This window comes from Phyllostomus discolor, chromosome 2 (genome assembly GCF_004126475.2).
Source record: "Phyllostomus discolor isolate MPI-MPIP mPhyDis1 chromosome 2, mPhyDis1.pri.v3, whole genome shotgun sequence".
In the NCBI taxonomy this organism is placed as follows: Eukaryota; Metazoa; Chordata; class Mammalia; order Chiroptera; family Phyllostomidae; genus Phyllostomus; species Phyllostomus discolor.
Window position 1 is genome coordinate 194,384,516 of NC_040904.2, and position 22,857 is coordinate 194,407,372.

A 22,857-nucleotide genomic window follows, 5' to 3' on the forward strand; every position below is an offset into this window, starting at 1 on the left:
TTTTATGTTCAGCTCAAACCTGACTCTTCCTGGAAACACTGATTTTTCTATCAATTGGAGGCTGTGTGTTTCTCTTCCAACACACTTTCCCTGTGCTGAGACTTGGATTAGTTAGGTATGATCCTCACTCTCAGTTGCCATTTTCAACAATTCCTCTTCTGTGCTTCTTCTCAACATCACATTACATTGAAACTAACACCACGAGGCAATTCCACCTACTACTTCTGCCTGTTGCTATCATCACCCAAACTTCTGCTCAATGTCCCCGCCCCCTCACCTTGTCCACTAAAGACTAAAGCACTAGACTTTAGGTTCTAGTCAGGTTCTCCATCTATGTCTTACTCCTAGAACCATTAGTAGTTACTTCAACATACTTAAATGCAACTAAGGCAACAATCCTGGCCTCTCAGTTTGTTAAATTCCTCATTTCTAAGCACCTTCACTTCCATCCAACCTCTGGCTATGCATACCCTACCAACCATCAGTAACTGTACACCTTGAAATCTTGACTTCTCGATTCCATTCTCTGGTCATTGATTCTTATCCTATGGCTCATAAACTTTAATGATCCTTTTTTCTAATAATTTTCATCCTCATGGAAATGCCCAACTTTCCACTATTGATTTTTCTTATATTTCTTCTTTCCCCATGTCTTCACATTTTTTTAGCCAGATTAGATAATACGATCCAACATTATAATCATTTTCCTTTAACTACACTCAACTCCCTTGCCTCCTCTTTGTCAGTCTTAACAGACACACACATTAGGATGGTTAAAGTCAACTACCTAACTACTCTTTGCCTGTACTGGACTAATAAAGCAAGAAAAGAACACACAGCACATTGCTAGTCTACTTTTGAATTCATGGACACAATCTTTAATGAGCATTCCACACTGCCCTGAAGTTCTACTGTACTCCTCCAATATGTGTGCTTGCCCTATCTTTAAAATTATATTTTACATATGAAGTGTTCTCCCCACACTTCAAAATGGGGAAAAGGGGGATGACTATAATTGAACGACAATAAAAAATATTAAGCAAAATCCAGTTCCTACTCTCCATTCTCAAAACCACAATCTTGCATCTTACCTCACTGACAAATAAGAATAGAAACAACTCCTTGTCTTCCTTTCAACACATCTACCAACTTGTGATCTGTGCACAGGCTTTCTATTTGGCTTCACCATCAGTGGCCTTAGTCCTTATCTTAGGCCAGTTCTTCTTCTTGGGCAACATATTCTAATCACACTCACCTTGTCGAAGTCTTCAGTTCCTTGTTTATGCCCTCTTCTTTGGCACCATCAACTTCTCCCTGCCTCTTGGTATGGCCTCAACTGTCTCACATCATAAAAAATACCTGAACAAACAATATTCTTCCTCAACCTAGATTCTCTCCCTACCTGCTACCCCATCCTTACTTTCTCTGCTCCACAGCCATGTTTTCAAAAGTATGGTCATTAATCACTCACTGTATCCACACTTGTGTGTCTCACACTATTCCTACATTATTCGTTTCAGTTTTAGGTTCCACCATTCCTCAGAATCAGTAAGTAAATAAAATATAACCAATCTTTCTATCCTCATTATTCTTGACCTTTCAGCAGCTTTTAACAGGTTGACTTCTCTTTCCTCCTCAAATTTTTTTTCTTTTTGCCTTCTGATGATCCTTCTATCTCACTGATTGTTCTCCTTATTCTACCTCATTGATTGTTGCTCTTATTTGTACAGAGTTGCAACTCCTGTGCTCAGCCTCTAGATTTTGATACTCTTAGGGCTCCTCTTTGTTACCTGAACTCCCTTCCTAAGGCCCACGGCCTGAATGACTTCTATATACTAACAGCAAACTCCACAGCTGTTCTTTGCCATTCACTCCAAACTCATTTTTTGTTGCTGCCTGATATCTCCACTGAATATTAATGGGCCGTTCAAATTTATTCCAAAACAGGATTTTTTTCATTTAATCTTTATTGCAATTTTTGCATCATCATTTAGTCCCTTTATGGGTACCCCCATTCCCCCATCAATCACCATACTGTTGTCCATGTCCATGTGTCCTTTTTTTGTTTGCTCAACCCTTCACCTCCTACTTTCCCTCACTTAGCTATCACAAAGCAGGATGTTTTATTCTACCTGCTCAATCCCTGTACCTAAATTTTTCCTCCCTACTATATTTCTCATTTCAGTTAATGTCACTACCATTACTTAAGCTCAATAGATAGGAGTGAATCTTTATTTCTTTCACTTCCCTTCCTCTCTATTCCAGTATAACAGCAAGTTCTGTTGGCTCTCTATTCAGATATATGTTTAACCTTTTGCTCTGTCTATTTTCATCATCATCTTAGTCCAGAAAAGAACCTGTTGCCTGGACTAACCAACAGTTGCTAGTGGTCACCTAGGTTCACTCTTTCTCTTCCATAATATATTTTTTTTCTGTCAGCCAGAGACAAGTTTTAAAATTTAGTTTGTATATATTTTCTTTTTTTACTTTTCATTTCTTTTCCTTTCCTTTTTAAAGCCACCAGTCGCTTTCTAAGGAGCTTAAGATGAAACTCAGATTTCTTACACTGGTTGACAAAGCCATGCATGTTCCTTCCTCTACCCGCCATTCAGTCCCCCTCTCCTATTACTCTTCCATTCAGCAGGTGTGTATGTTGGCTCTCTTTGTATTCATGAAATAGGCAGCAAGGGGGGAGTAAGGGAAGGCAGGCTGGCCATCCTTTAACCAGACCGATGGTATTATTCATCTTATGACCTTAAGTAGCTTTTTTATCTGCTTGGCTTCCCTGTCAACTTCTTATCATTCAGTTCTCACTTTAAATATTATTTCCTTGGTGAGGCTCCTCACCAATTTAAATGATATTACCTCTACCAAAATTCTTTATGATATACCCCTGACATTCATGCTTATTATCCCTAAACACATGGATTGCTTTTCTCAGTATCTCTCCTGCACAGTTCCCATTCCTCTGCCCAACCAATTTTACATTTCATAGCATATTTTATGGTTCTCATAGTACCTTTTACTGTGTGAAATCATCATTTATTCATTTTTATGTTTATTATGCATCTATCATATTAATTTGATAATCCCATAGGATCTAGGACATGATTGCCTTTCATATTCTCCACTCTATGTTCAGTGCTATAGCAGTACCTGGCATACAGTAGACACTCAAAAAGGGTTTTTGAATAAATTAATGACCTGTTTGTGTAGTCAAAATTAAAAATATTTTCATGAAGTATAATCTAAACTAATTGAAAGGTTTTTAAGTTCTGAAGTAAATTGATCAGTTTTTCATTAAGAAAACATCCTTTGGCCCTAGTGGGATAGCTCAGGTCATTAGAGCATCATCTGGTACACCAAGGTTACAGGTTCAATCCCCAGTCAGGGCACATCCAAGAATCAACTAGCAAATGCTTAAATCATTTGCTAAGTTGAACACCAAGATGATATTTCTCTGTCTCCATCCCCTCACCCGTAGCAATAAATAAAAATAAAATATCTTTTGAGCACAAGATAAATGACGGATTATTGCAGGGGAAATGTACATGCATAGTGGTATAGTGGTGACTTAAAATAGCTTGGAGGGGTCAAAGCTGACTGCTAGAGATATGGCAGTGACTTTTCTTAATATGGAGAACACAGAACTTTATGGGTGGAAATCCACAGGCTCAATTTGGGTATGTTAAATTCAAAGTGAATAAGAACACACAGGTACAGACAGATATCATTAGACAATTTGAATTTAGGAGGAAAATCTGGGTGGGAGATACAAATTTAAAAGTCGTCATAGAGATGCTTACATCAGATTAGATGATATAGGAAAATAAACATTCCTAGGACAGAATCCTAGGAACATTAACGTTTAAGAACTGGGCAGAGCATTCTCTGAATTGACGTGGAGTCTTATGTGGAGCCAACAGACAAATAGGACCCAGAAAATACTGCATTTGGAATCCAGGTTAAAAAAAAAAAGTTTCAAGGAAAAGGGAATACTTGTATGTGTTAAATACTACTGAGACACTGAGTAAATGAGAACTGAAGTGTGCCCATTAAATTCATTGTATATCATTGATTGTCCTAACTAGACCTTTTTTAGGAGTGTAGTGTTGGGCAGAGGGTGGAAACCAGAAATAAAAATATCAAAGAATAAGGTGATGGGGGAAAGGCACACAACACTTTTGAGAAACTGTGAAAGGCAGAAAGTTGGAAGTAAGGTGCTGGAATGTTGTATCCAATGCTGGAAATAATTTTCTTTTAATTACAAAGGTGATTAATGTGTCGACCCATAGTAGGATGAACTGCCTTTAGAAGTGATGCTAGCATTTCACATTTCACTGTCTAGGTGCACATGTGCCATTTGCGAACACAGCTGGAAACCACATCACAGGGAGTCTGTAATTAGGTTACTTAGCAGAAATGCCAGAGTATATGTAGCATGGTTGTTGGCCTCACACTCTGGAGGACTTCCCATGGAAGAGGGAGGGGACTCATCCTGAGCTCCTCCAGTGGCAGGGCCCTGACAAGATGGATGGAGATTATCAGGAGGCAGGTTTTGGTTTATTTTAAGCACAAGTATCATAAGAGACTCTTGCCACTCTGATGGTTCCCCAGGGAATGAACACTGTTATACATAAAAGAATACTGGATACAAGTAGGATGTCCTGCCAGCCTTTCCTTATATCCCCTTTTGCTTGTCTCTGTCTCTTCACTGAGTCAGCTGCACTTATTCCTGTTGGGCTTGCACCAGACTTGGCACTAGGGAATTTGTGTTCTTTCCACTAGTTTGTTTTAAGATTAGAAAAAGGCCAATTCCTTTCTCTTTCATTTAAATTACAAAAACAATGCTTACTTACCATAAGCAGGAAAGACATAAAATGTGAAAAGAGAATTGTATCCTATGACTCCTTGTTCATTCATATCCTCCTGATATAAACAGGATTAATGGACTAGTAAGGACCATTTTCTAAATTCATCCATTTTCAGTAAGGCATATCCAAATTCATGCCCAGAAAAGAATTTATGTGAATGGTGTTTTATTATTGGTTTTTACAAAGTTGAGATTCAAGCATACATATTATTGTTAAATTGGATTTTTAATTATTTATTTTTGGTAGTTGTTCCATTACCATTTATCCTTCTTATACCCTAGTCCACCTCCACGTAACCATGTCTCTCCCTCAGTCACCACATTGTTCTCCAGGTAGAGGTAACTCATTTAAATAATGGGAACTATTTATTCACCAGAAGTTGGTACTGCAATTCATGTAACCATTTGCCTAGTTATTGGTAGTCCAATTATTTTCAGTTTTTCCCTATTCAATAATCTTCTGATAGATATTATCATAGTGTATCTTTACAAACTAGTGAGTTTATTGCTATAGGATCACTCCTAATATTTATATTATTAGATCAAAGGATAAGGAGGTATGCACACACACAAATCTTAGATATGGTCAAATTATTTCTCAGATTAATTATTTTCAATGGTCTTCTTCATAACTAGATAGAAGATGCTGAGATTTTTCAAGAACTTGATTCTTTTTTGTTTGCTTGTTTGTTTGTTTTTTGTTTTGGGGTGATTGTACCTTTTTTATTTTAATTGTTGTTCAAGTACCGTTTTCTGTCTTTTACTCCCATTTCAGCCCACTTCCCTAGCCCTCCTCACCTCCCTCCCATTTCCACCTGCACCCCTAGTTTTTGTCCATATGTCCTTTATATTTGTTCCTGTAAACCCTTCCCCTTTCCCCCTGAAACTCCCTCCCCTCTCCCCTTTGGTCACTGTCAGTCTGTTCTCTATTTTAGTGTCTTTGGTTATATTTTGCTTGTTTGTTTGTTTTGTTGTTTAGGTTCCTGTTGAAGGTGAGATCATATGGTATTTGTCTTTCACTGCCTGGCTTATTTTGCTTAGCATAATGCTTTCCAGTTCCATCCATGCTGTGGCAAAGGATAGGAGCTCCTGCTTTCTATCTGCTGCATAGAATACCATTGTGTAAATATACCATAGTTTTTTGATCCATTCATTTGCTGATGGTAACCTAGGTTGCTTCCAACACTTGGCTATTATAAATTGTGCTGCTATGAACATTGGGGTGCATAGGTTCTTTTGGATTGGTGTCTCAGGAAGAACTTGATTCTTAAGCCAAACCACGTAGACACTCCAAAAGCCTACAAGTCCCATTCTATTTGAAGTCTGAATAAAGGTAACAGTTGCTTTGCTTCTCTTTCTTTCTCCTCCTTCCCTTCTCCCTCTTTCCTTCTTTCTCTTCTTTCCATCTCTTCCTTCCTTCTTTCACATTTTCACAGTGTTTTCTCTTCCCTCAACACTTTTTCCTGTCTCTTGGTTTGTCCCCGCCCCTCCACCACACTAACCCCATTCAGATATACTTTGGACAACATGATGGGAGTTGCCTGAAATCCACAGCAGTGAGAAATAGATATTTTATAGGCAGGGCCTCACTCCCTTCCTTGTCTCTCTTTCTTCATCTTTATGTTCTTACTCTCATGAAAGACTGAAGAAATATTAAACTATAAGACCTTACATTAATGGTAATTTTCACCAGTCAAACACAATAAATAAAAGGTAGTGAGGTTTTCAATCCTGAAGTCACAACTGCCCAAGAGAGGCCCTGCCATTATTTTCAGAGATGGTCTCTGCATAGGACAGGAGGTTTGATAGGATGAGAGAGAAAGTAATATCATCTTTGACATTTTATGACAAGTATTGTGTATACTTCTGTTTTTTTTTAAGATTTTATTCATTTATTTTTAGAGAGGGAAGGGAGGGAGATAGAGAAAGAGAGAGAGAGAGAGAAACATCAATGTGCGGTTGCTGGGGGTCATGGCCTGCAACCCAGGCGTGTACCCTAACTGGGAATCAAACCTGCGACACTTTGGTTCACAGCCTGAACTCAATCCACTGAGCTAAGCCAGCCAGGGCTACTTCTGTTTTCTTGTGTTGTTCTGAATTTGTGTCTATTTTCTTTGATTTCAATTCTTATATGTGTTTTGTTTTAAACTTCTGCGTCTTCTTAATGTAGTTTTTTTATTATTTTTATTTGAGTCTTATAGAGACACTTCTGTCTTACTAATTAGCTAGTGATGTATCTTTCTCTAATTCTACTTCTTCTAGTCCTTAAAAAAAAAGTGTCCTGACCCTATAGTCATCTTTTTGGCTTGTCCATTTTTCACTCTCAAAAAATTATAAGCAAAGTTTACAATTTGTTGTATAATTTCCCTTTAAAAAGTATAAGTGCAATATTGAATACAAATCACTTCTGTGATTCTAGACTTATTTGTTTTTAATATTCACTATTTATTACCACATATCATTAATGTTAATTTCCATTTCTTTTATTATCTTGCTGATCAGCAAGATTGAAAAGAATTATATTTCACTGGATTTTATTCATTGATTCATGCATTCCAGAAATGTTTGTCAAGTTCTTATACATAGCATTTATAGAAGGTTCTCAGTGTATACTTGTTGAATAAATATGTGCAATGTGCCACACATTGTCTTAATAGCAGAAACACAGAAGTAAAAAGATATGCAAGGCCCTTATTTAGGGACACTTTCATTCATGGGTATGTATGTGTGTGGTTGTATTTGTATTTGTTGTGGAATGTGGAGAGTGATAAACAAGCACACAGATAAAGTAACTTCTGTTCATAATAAAGGCTAGGATCCAGTGAGTGTCTCAGTAACTCAGACCATTAGATTAATTATGAGGCCTGTGTTTTTACTTGTCATTGGACTGAGCCAAGGACCCTAAATAATCTTGTTGTGGGGCAGGACCATGCCCAGCTATCCCTGATTCAGTGCTTCCCCATTGTTTGCTTCTATAGGAATGAGACCCAAGAGCTGTCCCACTGCTGCCCCCTGCACAGGTACATCAGCCCCTCCCACCTCCCCTATGGGCTCCCAGGGTTCCTTCTCTCCCATCAGGGGTGATAAGAAGGTGCTGCCACCTTGTCAGACAGAGACAAGCTCCAACTCAAGGATGGAGACACTGAATGCTCAGGACGAGTGGAAGTTTGGCACAGTGGCTCCTGGGGCACAGTGTGTGATGATTCCTGGAGCCTGGCAGAGGCTGAGGTGGTATGTCAGCAGCTGGGCTGTGGCTCTGCCCTAGAAGCCCTACAGGAGGCAACATTTGGCCCAGGAAAAGGGCACATCTGGCTGGATGAGGTGCAGTGCAGGGGCAGGGAGTCCTCCCTGTGGGCCTGTGCTGCACAGCCCTGGGGGCAGAGTGACTGCAAGCACGAAGAGGACGCTGGAGTGAGGTGCTCTGGTGAGTGGTGCAGAGTGGGTTAGGCTCTGGTTGAACTGGAGCTGGGGTGGGGCAATGGGCTGGGCTGGGGTACAATGGGCAGTTGGTATTAAGTATCTAGAGGCTGTAGGCCTGGATTGGGAAAAAGGGGAGCTGGGAGGACTCAATAGTGATACTATGCTAATCAAAGGGAGATTTCGGGGCTCAGGTGGGGAAAGTGGGTTACCCTGCATTCTGGCAAATTCCTGAGCTCCCAACTCCTGTTTTTCTCTCTAGGTAAAAGATCAACATTGCCAACCACTACAGCAGGTACAGTGCCACCATCCATGGATGTGAGACCATGGTCACATTCTTGAGACATGTTCTGTAGAATCTCTGACAGAATTAGCCAACTCAGAAAAGAAAAGATCCTGAGGAGCAATTGGGTGGTGGGGAGTTATCAGGGCATTTTCCTTGGACAAACTTCCCCTTCCTTGGTCCACTGTGTCAGAAGTTTCTCATGCACTCAGGCCATAGGTGCTGGTTCTTGTGTTGCAGAATCTCAGTTTTTCTTTACCTGCCCATGAGCCTTGCTCCTCGGCAGGTGATACCTACACCAAAATTGTTTGATGCTCCAGTCTGGTGATGCCCAAGAGAAGGGGCCGAAGCTGTGCCCTGACCCTCAGAGACTGTTGTAGTTCCAGGGATTCCTGATAAACCCCAGCACTCCACAGACCACACTGGAGTAGAGTTGAATTTATCTTAGGACATTGGCTGGTAGAGTGCCCTCCAGGGTCACAGTCAGTCCCATTATGTTGGAAGCTGGACATCACTGTCCTGAGCTCTCTGGAACTGTTGGTGTGAGATTCCTATATACGTCCCTCTCCAAATCTTCTTGGCTTTGTTGTTTTTTTTAGGGACCAGATCTGACTCAAGGCCTGTCCCCGGCATCTTCTCCCTGCCTGGGATCCTTTGCCTCATTCTGGGGGCCCTTCTCTTCATGGTCCTCATCATACTGGTGATTCAGCTGCACAAACAGAGAGCAGCGGGCAAAGGTGGGCTGCAGGGGGTACCAGACAACATGGAAAGTGTTTGCAGGGAGGAAATGGGGCAGGGGTACCAATGGGAAAACTGGATAAGGTATTTGTTCTTACCCCTTTAGTTTGCAAAATCCATCTGCCCCTCATTAGCCCCTAAGGGCTGAATATTCAGATGTTTTTGAGAGTGGGCTATTAGCTCTCATAATCATGGCTTTATATGTGAAATGAAAAAGTAGGAGCTGAGCTTTGGATACAGATCAGACAATGGAAGAAGGTGCAGACACGGTGCTCGGGGAGGGGCGGCCTGGAAACTGTCAGGGTTTTTCCACTTGTGAGCAGAGGAGACAATGAAGGATCACCCTGTTGGTTCAGCACTGTCAGGGGGCAATCTCTGACCTGCTGGTGGTTTGCTCAGCCTTATCCAGCTTTGAAGATGCTCTTGACCAGGCTGTATATGAGGAGATTGATTATCTTGTAACACCGAAGAGAGAGGGTTTTCTGAGCAGCCCAGGTGAGTGTCCCTGCCTTGCCCTCCTGGAACCTCTACTTCTCAGCCATCCACTGGCTCTGAGTCAGGTCTTCTCAGCATCTGCAGACCCCACATATACCCCAGGCTCACAGAGGCAAGAGGGGCCTGTTCATAGCCCCTGTGACCTCCTGGCCTTCCCTTGATACCACAACAGCCATGCTAACCCAACATTTATTCTCAGCCTTACTTTGCAGCCTCTGGATGCAGGAAGCATTGTTCTGTTTGTTTTTATGATGTTTTTCTTCACTTTAGAGTTCCTGTCAGATGACTCAGTAACAAAATTGCCATATTATACTGGGGATGGTGAGTAGTAACTATCAATCTGTTCTAGGTAGGAGAGGTGGATCTGTCCTGGCTAGGCACTGGGGGCAAGGGAATTTCCCCCAGAGATGGGAGCCAGGGGAAATAGTCTCCCTTTGACTGAGATGAGAGGGTTCCTTTATCTTATTGGGCTCCAGTCTCCCTCTTATCTGGCAGCTCTGTAATACCCCATTATGGGGTTAGGCTTTCAGTGTCCCATAGCCACCCTCATTCAGTCACAAGAGCACAAATTATTTCTAAAAATAACACCTGGAAAGTATAACCTGATAAAATATTTTAGTAATGATCCTCGGTGTAAGAGTTCCTTTGAAAAATGTAGAGCTTTAATCAAGAATTATTGGGATATTTGGATCATTTTCTGGTTTATTGGCACACAGAAATGAAACACGTGGCCTTGGAAAGACCTGTTAAGCATGGGGTGTATGGTACTCCTGTTTAGCAGCCATCAGGATCTCTGGGTCACAAAGGTTTAACTAAACCAACCCATTTACTATGGTTTTACCTGATCCCCTTGTCTGCCCATCAAAGTTCCGGCCCAGAGAACTGATGCCTTTTGCGAGGGTTACAAAAATGCAGAAGTGGCACGAGTGTCAAAGTCTCCTTCTGCCTCTCAGATAGGTGAGTGGGAAGGGACCCAAGAAGAATGGGGTGAGAGATTTTCAGACAGGTAAGTGGGATTAGTAGATCCCTGTCATATTTTGTCTCTGGCCTAAACAAGAAGAACTTGAACTTCTTAAAGCCCATTCTTCTTATAGATTCTAATGTGGATGACCTCATATGTTGAATAGCATCACTTAGACCGTGTGCCATCCTCTAATGCTTTCAGATTTTTGGAGAGTGAAGAAGCACTCTGTAGTTTTGGTAGCTATTTTTCCATAACTTCATCCTTTTTTTCTTTTAAATGTCTTATTGCTTATGTTATTATAGTTGTCCCAATTCTCCCACTTTGCCCTTCTCCACCCAGCCCCACCGCTCCTTCCCACAGTCAATCCCCACCCCATTGTCCATGTCCATGGGTCATTCATATATGTTCCTTGACTAGTGGGACATAGTCAAGAAAGTGAAGTGATTCTCCAAAGCTTCACCAGCTAACATTTTATAAAAATCCCTTAAAACCAGGTTTAGCTTGGGTTGACAAAGCTCAGGGCAGGACCTGGGTTGATCACATCTTGGGATTCAGGCAGACCCACTATATCTCAATGGTGATTTCATGGTCTTGAGGACTCAGGAGATGACCAGGAAAAAGGGAGGTTCTCCTGGGCTTATGATCCTCTCTAAAATTACATGTGTAACCCTCTTCTCTCCTCTGCCACCAAGTCAGATCAGCTCATCTCTGGTATCTCCTCCTTCCTGAGATCCTCTGTAGCATACTGGGGGCTCTTGTTTTTCTGGCCCTTACCATCCTGGGGATTCAGCTACACAGACAGCAGAGTACCACAGTGGGTGGTAGGGAGGCTAAGTGATCTGGAAAGTAGTGGGAAGGGTATTGAACCAGTCAGTTGTGATATCAAGAAAAGTGCAGAAGTGTTGATCTTCATCCCATTATCTGGCAAAACTCTACTTTCTCTTCAAAAGACCAAAATTTGAAAGAATTGAATCCTTTTTCCTGAGTTGAATGTAAAACTGCTCAATAATTTTGGTGTCCTTAAAAAAATTATGATCTCCTATGTGAGTAGTGCCTGTGGAATTCAGCATAGGATCAAAAGCAGGGTTGGGAAACTGAAGCCTGTCCCAAAAAGGCACAGGGCTAAGTAAGGGGATGTGGTAGTCCGCAGGAGGTTTTCCAAGGATGAGCATAGGAGACCACTGAAGGCTTTGTCTCTTGGTAAAGTGAACATCTGCAGGGCAGTCTCTACACTCGTGTCACTTTCCTCTGCTTTATCTGCTGTCAAAGATGCTCCTGATGAGGTCATGTACCAGGAGACCGATTACTCTGTAAAACGAAAGAAGGAGGACTTGTCAGACAGCTCAAGTGGGTTCCATGCCTTCCCCTCTGTTCATGAGCTGGCCTTGGGTTATCTTCAGCAAGCACAGAACCAACCCCCAATTCAACCTCACACAGTCAGCCTCCTTCTAACCCAGGGGCTGAAAGCCCTCTCTCTACAAGGTCTGAGGTCTCAAGTTTCGTTTTGAACAATGACATTGCATCTCCTACTACAGGAAAAGTTTTTCCATTTCTCTGTAATGTTTTTCTCCCTATCAGGAAACCTGTCTGATGACTCAGTGACTAAGATGCTTTATTATACAGGGGACAAGGAGGGGAATGGAGACTCGGATTCTGCTTCGGATCGTAGAGACTGGTCTTCCCTTGGAAGATGGGGATGAAAAGGAAGAATATCTCTGAGGAGAATTCCTCCTATGATTAGGGTGGAAAGGATCCCTTCTCTCCAGTTTACAATTTTCTTCTGTCTGTCCACTCTGTGACCACAGAAAGAAAAGATCAGACTGAGTTCTCTGTATCCACAGCTACTTCTACTCAGTTATAAACATGCATCTATTATTACGGATTCAAAGGCCATTTATTAAAACACCTAAAACTGATCGCCTTAAAAATTCTGTATCGAGAGAGAACATTGGGAAGTATGTTTGGATCCTGAGATAGTATGATATTTGGATCATTTAATGGATTATGTGTATATTGATACAAAAATTATTTTAATAAACCCTGAAATACATTGGAATGCTTGGTGCCTATACTTATCAACTACCAGAAGCTCTTATTTATAAGGGATTTAAGAGAAGAATGTTCTCCTGGATCTTCTCCAGATAATAACAATGAACAGCTTTTGGGAGGAAGCATGGCCAGAAGAGTTCCTGGAAAATAAATTCTGAGGTCAACCGAGCTCTAGAGGGAGTTAAAATCCAGACCTCCTGTGACGGGGACTGGTGGGATCTCCTGTCCCTTAGTGGCCTATATCCTGGCTTTCCTCACCCTGCAAGTTCTGCATCTCCTACAGCTTCAGAGGTGTATCTCCTACACCTCTGCTGTAGGAGCTGTATCTCCTACAGCTTCAGAGGTGACGTGGACAGCCTGGGTTTTCTTAGTCCAAATTTGTCCTCCATTATTCACTGATATGTGCATATTACATGTTACAACTCTGTACCATATGCTTGAAAATAGGACCTGAATATCCTAGCAAAATAACTTCTGTTAATCTTTTATGGTATAACAGCCCATGTTAAAGAATATTGTTGACCTTGACATATTGGAATATTTAGAAGATTTAAATAATGTCTGAGAATATTGAGATCAAATACATACCTTTGAGACAATCGTGGAATATGGTACCTATATTTATTAGCTATTAGAATCTCTGCATTAGAAGGGACTGAGAGCATGACCTTGTCCAATCATATTTTGATATTTCACCCTACATCCTTGTCTGTTTTCAGAGCCCCCAGAACAACATGTCAATGCCATAGGAAACGGTTATGATGATGTTGAAGAGTTACCTGTTCCTGAAATTCCTTCTTCCCCTGGCATGAGGGAGAATTGTTTTTTCCCAAAAGAGGGAGGTGATGTCTGGTATTCTCAAAGAGGTGAGTGGACAGCTTGGTCTCCAGTAGCCTCATTTCCCTGTGATGGAGAAGATGAGTATGGGCCTATTGACAGTTAGGTTTTCTTTATTTGGATACTTAGTTAAGATGAGCTCTCCTTTATCCCAGTATATTGTAACCATTTCATCTCTTCTTTTTTTTAATTACTTTTTTGTTGTTCAATTACAGTTGTCTGCATTTTCCTCCCACCATCCCTTCCTACCCAGCCAAACCCACCTCCCTCCCTTGCTTCCACCCGCCCCCTTGGTTTTGTCCACGTGTCCTTTATAGTAGTTCTTGAAAACCCTTCTTCCCACTACTCCCGGCCCTCCCCTCTGGCTATTATTAGATTGTTCTTAATTTCAACATCTCTGGTTATATTTTGTTTGCTTTTTTTCTTTATGACAGTATATTGTAGCCATTTCATCTCTTCTGAGAGGAGAAGCATACTGTGTGCATGTCCACCATCAACTGATGTAAACATCTCTATGAGTTGCAGAGGCTTTGTTCCCATTTTATACCTCAAGCTGAAATATATGTTCTGACAATAATTATAGGGGCTCCTTTAGATTGTGAGAAGGAATCTGAAAAGTTTTTCAATATAAATGTAAATTAAATTTATGAACTATTAAAATTTGTTTTGGGAGAACCATGTAACCAAATATTTTAAGTTGGTATTGCCTACCATTAACTCAGAATATGAAGTGGCTTAAATTAGAGTCATAACATCTCAGCACTGAAAGGAAACTAAGATGCAATTTTCTGTCAACATTTCAATTGACAAAAACCTTCATTCCCTAGGACTAGGCTTTCTGTTTATATATGAGCATGTGGCCCTGGGCAGCAGGGGGATTTGATTGAGCTGCTCCCTTTCAGCATCTGACAGAGGACCCAGGCTGTTCTCATGAAGCTTTTAGGCAGGTTTGGTCTGTACTGAGGTGTTGAGGCAAGGTCATCTGAGGTGCTCTAGAAAGGACATCTCCTGCCTCCATTTCTTGAGAAATCAGGTCACTGGTGTGGAAGAGAGCATTCATGTCTTTTTTCCTCTCCTTGTCATTATTCATCCACCTCCTTCCAAACTGTGGAGATCAAGACAATACTACACAGAGAAGCAGAATCAGTCTAAAGGAGCTCTGTCTAGCCTTTCACACAAGCTCTGGGCCCCCACACATATTTGGTAGCCACTTTGTACTAGTCTCCCTCCTCCAGAGGACTCTGTCTTATCTTTTTGTCACCACTGAAATCTGAATTCTCCTTACTGTTTCAGGCATCTCCCTACAGTCTCCTAGTGAAGCTGTCAACACTAGCATGGAAGAGAAAGGGTCCTGTTTGGTCCTGAGACAAGAAGACCCTGGGTATGATGATGTTGAGCTTAGCAGGAGGTAGCACCATTCTTGGAGCAAGTAACTCTTCAAAGAATCTTCTGTAACATTGTTTTCCAATAAATGAGGGTCCTGTCTTCTTCCTTACTACAGAGTTTTTACCTGTACCTATGATGAAAGGAAATTATTCTTAATAAATACTCTGAACTTCATAGACAAATGCTATTCTTCAAGTATTTAGGTATTTTCACCCATCTCATCATGGAAAATTTAGTCTATCTTCTTTCCTCAAGTGAAGTCTCAGTTTAATAGTCAGTGTTGTCACCTCCCCTCAGACTATGCTCTTGCCTTCCTTTAGGATCAGAGAGGGTCACACCTTCCTCGACCAGCATAAAACTCAGAAAACTGGCCCTGAACTGGGTGTTTACTCTTAGGAAGATAAACTCAGAAACACATAACTGAGTATTTCAAAACATTTCACCTCTCTATAAAACCTAAAAGAGAGGTTCAAAGTGAAGGCTGGTAGGTAAAAGGGAAATGATGGCAGCTCTTCTCATTTAGCTCAAATTTTTATAGAATATTAATGACAAACATCTACTACTACACAGCAATATCTTTTACTCTAACTGCCTTTTTTATGGTCTAGTTATATCCCAACATCCTAAATCTCCACCATCTCCAACAAACTGTGTCTTTTCACAAGATACAGTCTGTGTTCATAAACCTATCATTTTCTCTCCTTTTTTAACTCTATCTCTTTTTCATTCTCTTCCCTCAATGCATTTGTGCAGACACCAAACAATTCTAACTTCCCTGAATACAAGAGCTTTTAAAGTGGCTCTATTTGCTTTCAACTCTTTGTATCCCAAATGATTGTTATATATTACTTGGGCTTCATCAAAAGAGAGTAGAGAAGAAGGACAGGCAAGCCAAAAAGATGTAATTTTCTTGCCTAAAAAGCACTACTACTGTATAACCAGCTATACCAAGTTTCCAAAATTAAGTTATTTGCATGCCAACATAATGAATATTCCCCTACATGCATTTTAACTGTATAACTATATAACCAAGATCTTCTTTACATTTACTATCTTAAAGAGATAAATATTTTGTTCAATAGTAGAATATATATTACCAAAAATATCTATAAAATAATAGAAATTTTTCTGAACTTCAGAAACTATATGTACATTTACTTTTCAAAAACTTCCCATGTGCTACCTAAAAATCAAAATTTGGGAAACAGCACACTACATTAGAAAACTCAAAACCCATATTCTATGAAGCTCTCCCCATTTGGAACTCTCTCTCTTTAGCATCATTAGCTCGTTCCTTACAGTTGTTTTAGGAACAAGCAATACTGAACTGCTCAGCATTTCCTAAACCATTGAGTTCTGTTGAAATTGTGTTTTATATGTGTTTCTTCTCTCTAAAATGATCTTTTTCACTCTACGTTCTTTGTCTTCTTCTCTTTCATCTCTCCCAATGTTAAATAAGTTGTCATTTTTTACTCATTTCAGTTCAATAAGTGGAACCGGGTTAGGTGTAATCATCAAATATTTAATGAGATAAAGTCCTGCTGGAGAATATTGACATATTCTGAGTGAAATTTACATTTCCTAGAATATATTTCTTTTTTATCACTACCACTTTTAATAAGTTCATGTCTTGAATGAATGTTATCTGACTCTTGTTATCACAATTCCTTTTTCTACAAATGGTAAATCTAGGGTTGATTCTGTCCCTGTGTGCCACATTATTCAAACACAAGGGACAAACAGAGCAACTTCACTCTAGCTAACCAACAATAAGCTTTTAAATTTCTGACTTCATTCAGTCACCAAATGAGCACCATAACAAATTCATTTATTGATGATCCCAGGTATTTTGCACATCACTTTCATCTTTTTGTATATGCTGCCAGAAAAGTTTGACTGGATCTCTAAGTAGCAATAATTGCCTGAACACATTCTGAGTTTTAATCCTGCAATAATTGTTTCAATTAAACTATATTGAATAAATTTCTCAGTTAAAGACTCAGCTCGCATTGAGAGGAAATAAGATTGAAAGAGAATTAAAACTGTTTACTATGACAGAATCACACTCTGAATGGCAGCATAAAGCAAAGAGATATCATGTCTTTGAGATGCTGAAGATCCTCTTGCTCTAAAGAGAATTTGAGAGAAAGACTTTGCACCCGCATTTGGGTGAGGACTACTTTCCTGTCACTATCTCCTCTGATCTAGTGCATATCAACCCATTAGTCCTACTGTCAGCTTTGGGCCAGAGTCAGGTAGATGGATCTGGAACAGTTGGGGAACATAGCTTTTCTGTTTAGGTATAAATCCAAAAATGCAATTTACAAATTCAAATCAATATCCAAATTACAGCTAGAGAAATAAAGTGAAGAACTGCAAGGTAAGATTCTTGCATTCAACCCTCTATCCATCAAGAAAAGAATCATACGGAAATAAATGCTTAGCATGGAAGTAGTAAACATTAAACTTATACAAAAATTATACAAAGCAGTATAAAAGCTTAACATGACAAAAATCAAGATATAGAACTAGTTAGTCACCACAAAAACCTCCTTTATGCTACCTCTTTGTATAGCATACCTCCCACACCACCTCAGTCTTCTCCTTATCACCATCTCTATAGTTTTGTCATTTTATAATGTTATATAAATAGAATCATATAACTTTGGAATATAATGTTCTGCAACTTTTTTCACTAAGCAAAATACTGTTTAAACCTATTTGGTTGTTGCATGTATAATTCATTCCTTTTTATTGGAGAAAAGTTTTCCATTGTCCAGATGTATTAGACTTTGTTCAATCACTGACTTACTGAAAACATTTGGACTATTTCCAATATTTTGTTATTAGCAATAAAACTGCTAAGAACATTTGTTTATAGGTTATTTGTGAAAATACATTTTTATTTATCTTGGATAAGTGTACAAGAATGCAATGGCTGCATCAGATGGTAAGTTCATGTTGGGTTGAAGACACTGCCAAAGTGACACTGGACCCTACAGGACACCTACTACATCAGGCCACACTACCAAGTGTCAAAACAGCTCTACTTAATACGTAGAAACAAACTCAGGGAGGGGAGACTGAAAAAATGAGGAGACAAAGAAATACGGCCCAAATGAAAGAGCAGAAAAGAACTCCAGAAAAAAACTGAACTCAATGGAGTTAAACAATCTATCAGATGTAGTGTTCAAAGCACTGCTTATAAGGATGTTCAAGGAACTCATTGGGTACTTCAACACCATAAAAAAGACCCCAACAGAAATGAAGGATATACTAATTGAGATAAAGAACAATTTACATGGAATCAAGAGTGGAAAGGTGGCTACGACTTCCAATATTATGTTGAATACAAGTGCTGAAAGTGGACATCCTTGTCTTGTTCCTGGTCTTAGTAGGAAAACTTTTAGTTTATCTCCATTGAGTATGATGTTGGCTTAGTTTTCTCATATATGGCCTTTATTGTGTCCTTGAAGTATGCCCCCTCTACTCCCACTTCACTGAGTGTTTTATTATAAGTGGGTTCTGTATCTTATCAAGTGCTTTTTCTGCATCTATTTATATGGTCATGTGATTTTTGTCTTCTGTTTATGAGATGTATTATGTTTATTGATTTGTGAATATGGAACCATCCTTGCATCCCTGAGATGAATCCCGCTTGATCATGGTGTATGATATTTTAGTGTATTGCTGGATGCAGTTTGCCAATATTTCATTGAGGATTTCAGCATTTGTGTTCGTCAGTGATATTGGCCTGTAGCATTCTTTCTCTGTTGTGTCCTTATCTGGTTTTGGGATTAGGATGATGCTGACTTCATAAAAACAGTTTGGGTGTCTTCCATCATTTTGGATTTTTTGGAATAGTCTGAGAAGGATAAGGTTTAGCTCTTCCTGAAATGTCTTGTATTCCTTCGTGAAACTGTCTGGCCCAGGACTTTTGCATCCTGTGAGTTTTTTGGTTACTGCTTCAATTTCACCAGCTGTTGTAGGTCTGCTCAACCTTTCTGCTTCTTGATTCAATTTTGGAAGATTGTATGTTTCTAGAAGTTTGTCCATTTTATCCAGGTTTTCAAATTTCTTGGTATATAGTTGTTCTTAGTAATTTCTTACCATCCTTTGTATTTAGTGCAATCAGTTGTAATCTCTCCTTTTTTCTGTTTTTATTTGGGCCCTCTTTTTTTCTTGATGAGTCTGCATAAAGACCTGTCAATTTTGTTTATCTTTTCCAAGAACCAGCTCCTAGATTTATTGATCTTTTGGATTGTTCTTTTAGTCTCTATGTCATTTAATTCTGGTCTGATCTTGATTATTTCCTTCCTTCTACTCTCTCTGGGCTTTGTTTGTTGCTGTTCCTCCAGTTCTTGTAGCTGTAAAGTTAGATTGTTTATCTGAAATGTTCATCATTTTCAGGTAGGCCTTTATCACTATGAACTTCCCTCTCAGGACTGCCTTTGCTGTGTCCCAGAGGTTTTGAACTATTGTGTGTTCATTTTCATTTATTTCTAGAGAATTTTTTATTTCTTCCTTCATCTCATTATTAACTTTTCCATATAAATCTCTTAGAGAAATACAAAGGGATTATTACATTGCATCACCAATTCCTTACAAGGTTCTTCATGAAAATAGTTCTTTCCACTTTTATTTATAGACCTCCCCCTCCCTAAAACCCAGATATTGCCAAGTGTCCCTTTAGTATCCACCCTTCAGATACTGAAGCTTTCATAAAGAGCCAGGCTTGTCTACTTGACACTTCCCAGAGCACCTCTTAACAGGCTTTGCCAGCAGAATCCCTGAAAATCCCCTTCATACACAAATCCCAGTGGTAGGCATGGTTGGGTTCAAGGTGGGGCAGGGTTGGTAGTAGGAATGCTCAGAACTGCACTGTAGCTTTTCAGAATAGAGCTAGGAATCTGGCTCCAAAACCTTTGCTCTTTCCACTCTACTATTTGGCATCTGGTTAAAAAACATCACTTTTTTTAAATGATTTAAATAGAAACAGATTCTATCTCATAATAAATTTATCTTATAGTCAATGAATTTTTTGCATTGGATTCCTTTTTTAGATATTATCCTATTATGAAGTATAAAGATGAAATTAGAAAGGACAGAACATAAACTTTTTGTGTTTTATATACTATAAAGTATCTTCTGGAATGTGTCTGAATATCAAGCATAACACTAGGTATGATACACTCAGTAAGCTACAGTTACTGTTATCAGCATGGTCTGCTCATTTGCTATTCAGAATATGAAAATTCTGCTTGTAAACCCAGACACTGGGGTCAAACAGTTTTACCAGGACCACAGAAACAGATTTCGGGTTCCTAAGTGTGTGATTACAAAGCCCACATTTATCCAACTTAAACGCAGCTGTTATCCCTCCCTCTCTGCACCCACAAAGTGCTGTTCTCAATGGTTTTGAACTCTCCCTTTCATTATCCCACCTCCTCCTTCCTCTCCCCACCAGCACTAGACACACTTCAGTTTCCATGGTATTGTTCTCCCACTGCAATCATAAAATACACTTTGGAATTATTTACTAGACCCTGGTGCCAAATATGACACAATGAGTGCTTGTATAGAAGTCAATAGATTTTAATTACTTTAAACAATGTTTTTCGGTTTGACGTAACAATTTCAAACCCACAAATTCAACATTTGTCAGGAGGCAGTGAAGACTCAGCTCATGCCTGTGGGTGAAAAGTACCATAAGTGAAATCAAAAGAACTGTGCAGTTTTGGTCTGTGAATGTGAAGGTAAAATACATATGAAAAATTTGGTGAAAATGTCTCAAAGAATACAATCACTTGTGTACTTCTCTAGCATTACCCACTAATTATTCATTGCACAGGAAGAAAAGAATGCTTATTTTTTTAAATGTTGCAGATGCAGTTAAAAATGAACAGATATGTCATCTACACTATGCAATGAATGCATGCTTATAAAACAAGTCATACTGTAAAAAATTATGCATAATAAACATAGAGGGGAAATCCATAAATTGATGTAAACTTTAGAGTTCAAATGTTTGTATTTTCACCAGGAAGGCAATTAATTCCTAAAGTCACTTCTTGAGAACATTAGTTTAGAAAATACTCAGGAGACTCAAGTCTGTCCTAAAGTGTTGTCTCCAGTCAACTAACCCAATACACCAAGAAGCTCTGTTCTTTTTCATATATTTAATGGATCATGTTCAGCTATAATTTATTAGTGTTTAATATGTACCAGGCTTTGTGGTAAGGCTTGTATTCATTATTTCATTTATTCTTCCCCACAATGTTAAAAGATAAATATTATTATCACCATTATGCAAATGAAAAAATATCTACTTGACAACACATTCATACAAATATTAATAATGGATATGTTTCTTTGAAAGTTACATCTTCAGGGCTTATTTATATCATTCACATAGTTCTTAAGCTAGACTCCTCAAGGTCCTAAGACTTAGAGTTATTCCATTGTTTGTACATACAGTAACACTTTGAGGACACTTCATCCATTTCCCTATAAAATAGGAGATAGATTCATCTCCTTAAAGTGTTGTTCAAGGAAAATGGACAAGAGTTTAGAAAGTTCAAAACCACTACTAGAGAGGAAGGAAAAGGAGCTTACTCTGAAGTCCTGGACAGGTAAGAATCTGGGAGGAGAGTGGTTCAGAGAGTCCATGCTGGGCATCTGCTGTGGATAAAAAAAAGATTAATTACAGTGATAGGGATTTGAGTTTGCTTAAAGATTTTATTTATTTATTTTTTAGATAAAGGGAAGGGAGAAAGAGAGAGAGAAAAACATCAATGTGTGGTTGCCTCTCATGTGTCCACTATTGGGGGCCTGGCCCACAACCCAGACATGTACCCTGACTAAGAATCAAACTGGTGACCCTTTGACCCACAGTCCTGCGCTCAATCCACTGAGCCACACCAGCCAGGGCAAGGCTTACAATTCTCTATGTGTTTATCAGCCTCACTAAAGAAGGGGAGGAATGAGAAGGCAATGAAGAAGGTGGTCATTGGAAGTAGAATATACAGCCAGAAGACCACATTTAGGAGCAAACAGGTGTCTGACTCACACTCACACATGAAGATGAAAACAGGGATAAAGGAATTCTCTGTTCAAGCTGTCACCTCCTAAGTGATCAGGTTGATAAAGTCACAGTTTCAGAAACAGTGGAAGTGATGAATGTCTCAGTGGGGAATTAACCAAGCCTCTTCCTACATATACCATACAGGACACACTGAGTAGAATCAGGTAATTTCAACAAAAGCCTCAGTGACCTTAATCACTAGCATATTTGAACTTGACCGGGAAGAGCAAAGACATACTCAAATACTTGGAATAAGTGTTCCTGCACTGGAATCACACCTACATACAAAGGAAACAGCCTTGTTTCCTCAGACTCCTCAGCTTTAAAGCCAGCTTTATTTACAGAAAAGGACACCTAAGTTGAAGGATAAAGAAAGGTCAAATGTTCCTGAGCAGAAACCCCAGATCATTCCCTAGAAGGTCCAGAATTCTCTGTCTTAGTGTGTTTATTCACATCAGGAACATATGTGTCCCATTGACTGTGTGTCCCAGTTGCCTGTGTCAGAGGAGGGGATGTTTTATTTTCTGGGATAAAAGTGATGCTCTCTTCTGAACTAAACAATACCAGGCACTGGGATTGCTCCTACTATCACCAGAATGTGCTCTCTTGGTCCTCAGCAGCAGCTTTGGAAACCCTGGGGAAACAGCCAAGGGATCAGGTGGTAGCATATTCAGTACCAGAACACAGGCTTGTTCACAAATGGAATTCCCTTTGAAGCAACATCTCTGCAT

General features: G+C 39.5%; 1 protein-coding gene across 1 annotated transcript in view; it reads left to right on the top strand.

Moving 5' to 3' along the window:
- LOC114513902 (antigen WC1.1-like) overlaps positions 1-22,857 on the top strand; it is a 109,911-nt gene that overhangs the window by 26,058 nt on the left and 60,996 nt on the right. The window contains exons 6-13 of the mRNA XM_036016952.1: positions 7,852-7,893; positions 7,983-8,297; positions 8,553-8,585; positions 9,173-9,310; positions 9,711-9,806; positions 12,349-12,435; positions 13,539-13,685; positions 14,950-15,064. Of these exons, the coding sequence (XP_035872845.1) occupies positions 7,852-7,893; positions 7,983-8,297; positions 8,553-8,585; positions 9,173-9,310; positions 9,711-9,806; positions 12,349-12,435; positions 13,539-13,685; positions 14,950-15,064 (973 nt within the window). The remainder of the gene's footprint in view (positions 1-7,851; positions 7,894-7,982; positions 8,298-8,552; positions 8,586-9,172; positions 9,311-9,710; positions 9,807-12,348; positions 12,436-13,538; positions 13,686-14,949; positions 15,065-22,857) is intronic.